Here is an 8,935-nt window from a genome sequence, read left to right as displayed (position 1 = left end):
AATGTGTAATATTCTGAAGGATTTTTTTAAACATTCTAACAACAAAAATCTGGTATGCGGGGGGCTCCCTGGCAGCACAAAATATTTTCAGATGAGGGTTAATATGGCCCCTATTAACCATGGACCCCCAAATTAATATGTATTTGCCCCGGCCCTCACACATATTAATTTGGGGGTCCACCATGACATGAAAATATTTGAGAACCACTAGTTGAAATTATTTAAAAAATTGTGAAGCAAGCCCAAAGAAGCAACTACACTGTCACTTTTAGAAACAAGCCCAAACAAAACGCAACCCGCAACTACCAATGTTTACAAGCAACTTCACAGAAAAACAAGCCCAAAGTCGCTTACAATAAGCGGACATGGCAACGCTGCGAGCGACTAACATTTCCCCAAGTTATTTTTTCACGCTCCCGGCGGAGATAGAGAGATAGGTTAGTAACAGCCTATACTCACTCAGCAGCTGCTATAAACATCATTATTTAAGTTGTTACCAAAGATTACAGGGAGAAATGGCGGACCAAACGAAGTTGTCAGCGCTTGTTTCGCAAATACTACAAGAAGCACCAGCTGCGAAGAAAGGGCTGATTGAGAACCACTGTAACCTGCTTAAAGTGGCAGATTACTGCGAGAAGAACTACCTGCAGGTGAGTGACTGAGACTTAAATAAAAGTATCAATACTGCAATGTAGAAATACTCTATTATCAATAAAAGTCCGGAATTCACAATTTACTTGAGTAAATGTACAAAAGTATTGGCATTCAAATATACTGAAAGTAAAAGCACTCATTTTGCATGATGTCCCATTTCACAAGTTTCCAAATGTATAAAAATGCTTTGAAAATAGCATATCTATAATCTCACAATGTGTTGCTTTTGTAGGTCTGCCATTCTATACCCACTGATACAGTGGGTATAGAATGTGGTTTTCAAAGTGGGGTCCAATGTCCATGCAGGTCTATTTGCAGTGATGTAAAGTAACTTCAAGTACAGTACTTTCCTCAAGTACTGTACTTGAATTTTGAGGTATTTTTTACTTTACTGGAGTACTGTATATACAATTTCTGTACTTTTACTTCTACTCCACTACATATCAGAGGCAAATATTACTTTAACTCCTCTACAGTTATTTGCAAACTTTAGTTAAATTGTTACTTTGTAGATTTTGATTATTATTACAAAACATACATTACCAACTACAGCCTATATATTTCAGCCATTTGAAAATAGCAGATCTACAAGCTCACAATGTTTCGAGATGCGACGCATTGTGAGCTTGTAGATCCGCTATTTCAAAAGATGGTATAAATGTTTATACATTTGAAAACTTGTGAAATGGAACATTCTGCATAATTAGTACTTTTACTTTTGTACTTGAAGTATATTTTGATACCAATACTTTTGTACTTTTACTCAAGTAAATTTTGAATTCCGGACTTTTACTTGTAACAGAGTATTTCTACATTGCAGTATTGATACTTTTACTTCAGTAAAAATGTGTAGCCATTTAATGGCATTTCTATCTCTGGGACCCCAATTTATATTGTAAAATCAATGTTCATTTAACTCTGAGAGTGTACAAATGGAACCAAATGGACCCTAACGGGTCCATTTGGTTCCATTTGTACACTCTCTGAGTTACAGACACATAAGACCCTTATGATAAGGGTCCATTTGGTTCCATTTGTACACTATCTGAGTTACAGACACATAAGATCCTTATGATAAGGGTCCATTTGGTTCCTAAATATCTTTCATTTAGCTGGGGACATCCTGGAACCCCCTCAAGGACCACTGGTTGAGAACCACTGTGTTGGAGTAAAAAAAATGTGAGTACTTTTTCCACCACTGCATAACATATGGTACTGCGTTGAACTCTTCCAGGCAGAGAACGCATCTATTGAAGAGGCCAAGGCGTTGACCACCCAGTCACTGGCCAGTGTGACCTACCAGATCAACAGCCTGGCCACCGCCGTCCTCAGGCTGCTGGATGCACAGGCCGTGCAGATGAAACACATGGAGTCTTCCATCAATCTGCTTTCACTGGTGAGCGATCGCAGTCAAAAGCAGCGATGGAAGAAGTATACTCACATCGTGTTTTACTTAGTAAAAGTATCAATACTGCAAAGTAGATATACTCTGTTACAAGCAAAAGTCCTGTATTCAAAATGCACTTGAGTAAAAGTACAAAAGTATTGGCATCAAAATATACTTAAAGTACCAATTGCAAAAGTACTCATTGTGCAGAATGTCCCATTTCACAAGTTCAACATGTATAAACTTTTGAAAATAGCAGATCTACAGGAAATAAAAGAAATCTCCATGAATTCAAGGCTTCATGGGGTGTGTAATTGATAGAAAATAAGTATTTATTTGGGTGAACTACTCCTTAAGTGCAGTACTTGAGTAAATGTACTTAGTTACTTTACACCACTGGTCAAACGTTTGTATTATTATTTACAAGGTTAGGAGCCATGACTTTCTGGATCCTACCACTGTATCAGTTCACAGCCTAAATACATCTGAGCTCGATTCTGTCAACTGTTTCTCAACATTTTCACCATGGTCCAGACTCCTGATGTTCACTGTGGTTATAACCACTGAAGCCTTACAGTATATAGCTAAGCTAGAGACATACGACAGTGAAAATAGCTGATCTACAAGCTCACGATGCAATGCATTGTGAGCTTGAGATCTGCTATTTATGCTATGTTAGACAATTCTGAAATGTTTTTAATATTTTGGGAAATAAATTGCCGATACTATGCCCAACATATGGATGCCAGCTTGAAAGTGGTTAAAAGGAAAAGAAAAACACACTAATTAGGAATACCAAATAGATGTCTGTCAAGAAGAACATGATTGTTATAATGACATGTTGTCGGCACAGAAAATGACTGTATTTATCAGTGGCAGGTTAGGTAGCCTACAGTGAGCATAACTCACTGTATAATAGGTCATCAACCACCTTTAGTCTGTCACCAGCTGAGCTACTCTACTCCCATGGTCTACCTCTAACACATTGTGAGCTTGTAGATCTGCTATTTTCAAATAGGCCGAAATATATAGGCTGTATTGTATAGGGCTGTAGTGGGTAATGTATGTTTTGTAATAATAATCTAAATCTACAAAGTAACAAGTCACTAAAGCTTTCAAACAATTGTAGTGGAGCTAAAGTAATATTTGCCTCTGATATGTGGTGAAGCATTGTAGATCGGCTATTTTCAAATAGCGTAAGTTCAAATAGGGCTGAAGTGGTTAATGTACGTTTTGTAATAATAATCAAAACCTTTGTAAACTTTTCAAATAATTGTAGTGGAGTAAAAGTAAAAGTATAGAACATTGGAAATACTCCAGTAAAGTAAAGGTACCTCAAAATTGTACTTAAGTACAGTACTTGAGTACATGTACTTACTTACTTAGTTACAGTACTTTCCACCACTGATATGAGTGAAAATGTGTTGGTTCAATGGAGTAAGGATGATTCAAACTGTGGTCTCAACCAGGCTGTAGCTATACATCATGAAAAGGTGGCGAGGAGAGAGATTGGAGCCACCACTACTGTGTCTAAGGTGTCTCGCACCAAGTGTATGGTCCCACCTAAATCTGGAACGGAGCCAGATGGCCGCTACGCAAGAGTCCCCTTATCGTACACCATTCTGGACAACATCGGACACTGCTTCCACCAGGTGAGGATTTTGCCAGGTCCTTGGTTTAAGTTTAATTTATTTATTAGAATATTTAGAATAGTTAATAACAAGTGATTAAAACCGATAAAAACTGTGAAAACACACACACACTCTTCTAGACCGCTATTAGGCCTCTATAGTCCCACATCGTAAAAAACATGTAGATGAAAAACAAATTATTGGTGAGATTTAAAATGTCTCTCATATTAAAACGTATATCACCACGAAACAAACTCCATAAAAAACCTTGATAGTGCCACTTTCCACATCAAACTAATGCTCACATTCATTTTCATCATCAGAATACTTTCCCACTAGATTTAAGATCCATATGCATGATGCATTCTCTCTTCCACGCCACGGTCCCAGTTGGACTTGTGACGTGATATATGGCCGACTCTGGCATAGTGATAGATCAGGCTTGTCTCTTTACCTCCATTCATCTTCTTTTCCCCAGGTGCAGCAGCCCAGACCGAGAGCTGGAACCACAGACAGCACGCAGAGTGCCGGGAGCAACTCTGGGTATGTTCAACTTCAAGGTTTTAATTCTTCCCCCCTGGGAATTGGGATTTAAGGTTTGCAGCCGTGCACACAATACCCACAGCAGCCAACCAATGCATAAAACATCACAAAACATTAAAAGGATTTTGTAAGGTATTGAAAGCTGCTAGCATGGGTTATAGACGGTCTGTTTTCAGTTTTTCTCCGGTTAAAAAGACAATAAAAATACTTTCTTCATGGTGGACTGTAGTTGATACTCGACGCTGTTTTAACTGCTGCAATACTTGTGTATCATAATCACTCATAATTTTGAATTACAAATCTGTGAACCCCACATGTATTAGGCGTTTTCACGAAGTGTTACTTACTACTGTAAATTCAATGAGTAATACACAGAGCATTGTATTAACCCATTAAAACCAGGAAAGCATCTGTGTAATTTTAGACTTTAGCATTGGCTATTCAATATAGCAGAAATACAAGCTCACAGCGCGTCACTTCGTGCCTCGCTGCAGAGCTTGTACATCTGCTATTTTTGAACATTTTTGAAAAATCTTGAAAGTGTGAGAACTACTGATTTAGAAGGCATTTCTAGAATCGGCCTCAGGTCTTAATAGTGTTGTCTTCAGATTTTTGTTATACGCCAATATAACCCAAGCCTTTTCCTGAGGGTGTACCAGTAACCTTTGTTTTCCAGGAATAAAACTGTTATTGAACTGACTTTTGTGTGGGGATCACTTGTTGACGTTTGACTGCCATAATTTCAGCAGTCGAGTTCCAGAGCCAGTGGACTGTCCTGTGGCGCCTCCCTCTGTGCCTGGCGAGTCCATGTCCAGCTTCACTGACTGCTACGGGTAAGAACAGCTCCTCCCTGTTCCACTTAACCAATCACAATCAGGAATTATTGTCAAATATGTTCATACAAGAAAATATGCTTGTTTAATTCCACCTCAATAGGCTCTATGCACAGCAGCCATATTGGGAATGAATTGGGCCCCTTCCTTACTTCCTTCACAGGTGTTACCAATGATACTAATTAAGGCTCTGTTCCATTTAGTGTGGCATAGTGGTTGTCTTATTTTCAAGGACCCCCATAACTACACACCCACCATAAGGGGCAATTTGGGAACCAAAATGGAGTGTTTCTAGTGAGCCAATATCAGCACCCTGACCAGAATGGAACAGAGCCTTCATTAATATCATTGGTAACACCTGTGAAGGAAGTAAGAAGAGGCCCAATGTCTTTCCAATATGGCTGCTGTGCATAGAGCCTATTAAAGCATTAAAAAAAAACATCCTAGTAGTAGTTATACTAGGTTCATTACATGCAAGCAGTAATGCTATTTGGACAACTGTTCATAGGTGTTGACGGTGTATTTATTTGATCCCTCCAGATCCAGTCATGGCATAGCAGTGGCCCCACCGTCCGTGCCCACCTTCTCATCCACCTCCAGCGTACCTCCACCTCCTCCTCCTCCTGCCGCCTTGGACCCGAGCCTCCCTGCCCCTCCGCCTCCTCCACCTCCTCCACCCTCCGTGGGCAGTGGCCTCCCCCCGCCCCCCTCCATGACCTCACCCACCGGCCTCCCACCACCTCCGCCTCCACCACCCATCAGTCCATATAATGGGCTCCCCGCTCCACCCCCACCCCCTCCTGGATCAGGAGGTGTCCCCCCTCCTCCTCCTCCTCCCCCACCCCCACCTTCAACAGGAGGTATACCTCCTCCACCACCACCACCACCACCACCACCTCCACCTTCATCAGGAGGTGTACCTCCTCCACCACCACCTCCTCCGCCTCCACCTCCACCGGTCCTACGATAGTGAACATTATGGTGTTAACCTCGCCATGTATTCCTGCAGGCATTACATTGACCGTGTGAGCTGTGTACATGAGCGTGCTTGCGGTTGGGCCATAGAATGGCTTTGTATTGTACTGTACAAGCGGCATGTGAAACATACAGGTACGGGCTTATAGCGGAGAGATACTTTGCTAAACATGAATAAAATAACTTGTGTATGAAGAGGTGTCGTATTAGGCTGCTGTTGCATGAAACGGGCATAAAAGTATTAATTTGAGCACATAGTTTTCCTGCAAAGCACAGTGCCGCCCCCACCTCCCCTCAAAAGTCAACATTCCTATGCATGGATTGCAGCCAGAGATCTCCATTCTACATGTTTCAACAGCACTGAGGCTGCATTCCTGAGCTACAGTACATGCTGAAACATGGATCACCCCCCTATTCCTCTCCTTTTATTGTAATGGTTGGTAATGATATTTCGCATCGTCATTACATATTTATCGTTTTATCACCACATTTATTGACAATCACATTTACCCTTAATGTATACCCATCAAAGGTTTTTCACATGGCTCTGGCCCATGTGATTCAACACTGTGATTCACACTCCTAACTGTCCAACTGTGTCAAAAACAGTGTTGATGATACTGTAAGTTGTTTGCGTCACTGACCATAACCCAGGTAAGCTCTGCTATTTTAAAAAGGTCACTGGCTGTGGAACGCCTCATGTTGCATATTTGTCTTGAGATAGAGTTGTTATTTGAGAGGCCCTACAGGAAACTCATAATTGGACAGTTAATTGTGCTCAACTACACCATACAGATTATACTTTAAGATAACCTCTATTGAACAGAATACTGTAGCAATTTACCCTACTCCTGTAGACAAACCAAACATTATTTGAATTGCACAATTGATACGAAAATGTTTATTTCTTTTATATTTAAACAAGCTGAGCCTCTCAAAAATATTACAATTACAACAATAGTTACACTATTAGGTTAAATGTAGGTAATTTGAATCAGAACATTTGTCAAAAATAATTCTAAACATTAGATTATTGACCATCTGTGTTGATCTGTCAGTAAGAACTGCTCAAAGTCTAGTGTAGTGCCCACAAAATGAGAATACCTGCAGAAAATCTCAGACATTATGCAACTCTGACACATAATCACAGCGGGACACACACCCTGATTATTTCTTCATGGGATGTAAATAGGTTTGACAACCGAGCATGGAGATAGACTTGGGTGTGAAATCGATCAATTAGATTACATTTTATGTGCGCTGCCTGAATGTAAATAGCTAGCCACAATCTCCAAGTTACAAACTTCTGCCTATGTCTTGATTTTTCAAATGAGAGAAAAGAAAAAGAAAGAAAGAAATGCCATGATCACACATGAGTAAGTATCTCAAAGCCATGTCTTTGTGTTTTTCAAAGTTTCTAGACAGCAATCTTTGAGGTAAATCAATTGAATAATTTGTCACAAACCCCATTCACTGTAATGCAATTTACAGAATAGTGCACATAGTCGATTTTTGCTATGTACTGTAGGCCTACAAGTACAACCGCAATTCCTCTCATTTCTCTTTCAGGCTACCACTATTTTTGTTTCTTATCATTTTACTTAGTTATTGTTATCGTGCCACTAAGAGACGTGTGTGTGTGTGTGTGTGTGTGTGTGTGTATGTAGGAGGGTTCTTCAGGAGGTGAGTCTCAGGTCATTCAGGTTGAATGTGAGGGTTGGTTCCATCCAATAATGTTCCGCATATCAGAATATAGTACCGTACTTTAAGTGCTGTGACTTTAAACTGAGCAATAAGGCTATAAAACCTCTCCTTTGTGACTCAAGTTCCTATGAAAACTCACTCAGGTTAAGAGACGTATTGTACATGTTGAGATCTTTATTAACTAAGGTAAGATTACATTCACGAAGAAACATATATTCACAATTAGCTGGTTGTCTAATTTCTCTCAATGTTGTGGCATGTGTCAAACCGTTGTCATTTCAAAGGATTTGGTTTTCTAAAGTTGGGATGATAGTTTATTTTACAGGCTTAAGGTCTAACTTCAATCATTTAACTCAAATACTGCACAGAACATTAAAGCACATACAGTAGATCATATTCTCTTCTCCACTATTTTAAGTGTGTGTGATGTATAATGCTGTATAGTGATATAAAGGAAATATGGTTTATTATGTGAATATTGCCATGCTACATAATGGTAGTGTTTATCACAACTTTCTTATTTATGCACACAAAGTCTTGATTTGGACATTCAGAATGTCATTTTCAAAGTCTGTTTTCTTTAACATGGCAATATCTCCTTAAATAATTCAATAATAACACTAGTCAGGTAATGTCTCATAACCGCCATGATAGCACATTCAGCACTCAATTAGTTCAACAGGTGCTTCATCCGATTTGTAATGATTGTGCACAAACAACAAATGTTGAAATGTCTTGATCTGGGTGACATTAGGTCACACCCAGTTGATGATCAGTGTCATTTGCACAGACCAAAGTCTGCTGAATGTATCCTCTGACACAATGTCATAGAGCGATCTTGCTTAGTTAAGTATTACTGTATGTATAGTAAACCTGTTGGGTCATCTGAAACACCTGTAAAAGGAAAGCAAAGGGAAGTCTGATACGAGAACTGAGTTAACCTAGGAGAAGCCAAAAGTTCCCTTTATTCTTTTGTTAAAAATGTCACAATTGTCACCAGCTGGATCTGCTGTTCCTATAATGATTGTCTTTCCTCTTCCTCAGTAATGTCAACAACCTTGTTATAAGTCTAGCCATGTCCATGTCCAATGTGTTCATGTAAGTATGGCTAAGCAACAGGTCAAAATGGCTTCTAGCGTGCATGTGTCTTAGTCTACTCAACTTAATCAAGCAATCAGACTTTTGAATAAGGACAAGGAATAACGTTC

The 8,935-nt window shown here is 39.6% G+C and overlaps 1 protein-coding gene across 2 annotated transcripts; it reads left to right on the top strand.

Moving 5' to 3' along the window:
* Window positions 1–386: 386 nt before the first annotated feature.
* On the top strand, window positions 387–6,025 carry abi3b (ABI family, member 3b). 2 transcript variants are annotated; one of them, XM_084078539.1, is made up of 6 exons: window positions 387–650; window positions 1,889–2,050; window positions 3,511–3,693; window positions 4,151–4,215; window positions 4,965–5,048; window positions 5,589–6,025. In XM_084078539.1, exons 1-6 carry the CDS (start codon window positions 516–518, stop codon window positions 6,016–6,018), a joined length of 1,059 nt encoding a protein of 352 aa, XP_083934665.1. In that variant the 5' UTR covers window positions 387–515; the 3' UTR covers window positions 6,019–6,025. The 2 variants fall into 2 exon arrangements, with proteins under 2 accessions (XP_083934665.1, XP_083934664.1); XM_084078538.1 differs by having other exon boundaries at window positions 4,962–5,048.
* The last annotated feature ends 2,910 nt before the right edge of the window (window positions 6,026–8,935 follow it).

The sequence above is a fragment of the Gymnoscopelus microlampas genome (genome assembly GCF_963454915.1).
Source record: "Gymnoscopelus microlampas genome assembly, chromosome: 14".
In the NCBI taxonomy this organism is placed as follows: Eukaryota; Metazoa; Chordata; class Actinopteri; order Myctophiformes; family Myctophidae; genus Gymnoscopelus; species Gymnoscopelus microlampas.
This window is presented reverse-complemented; position numbering and strand designations above follow the sequence as displayed.

Excerpts from the sequence above, each read along its gene's own strand:
- abi3b (XM_084078538.1), top strand. The coding sequence starts at position 516 with ATGGCGGACCAAACGAAGTTGTCAGCGCTTGTTTCGCAAATACTACAA. Across the intron at positions 2,051-3,510 it reads CCATCAATCTGCTTTCACTG|GCTGTAGCTATACATCATGA; the intron begins GTGAGCGATCGC and ends GGTCTCAACCAG. Across the intron at positions 5,049-5,588 it reads AGCTTCACTGACTGCTACGG|ATCCAGTCATGGCATAGCAG; the intron begins GTAAGAACAGCT and ends TGATCCCTCCAG.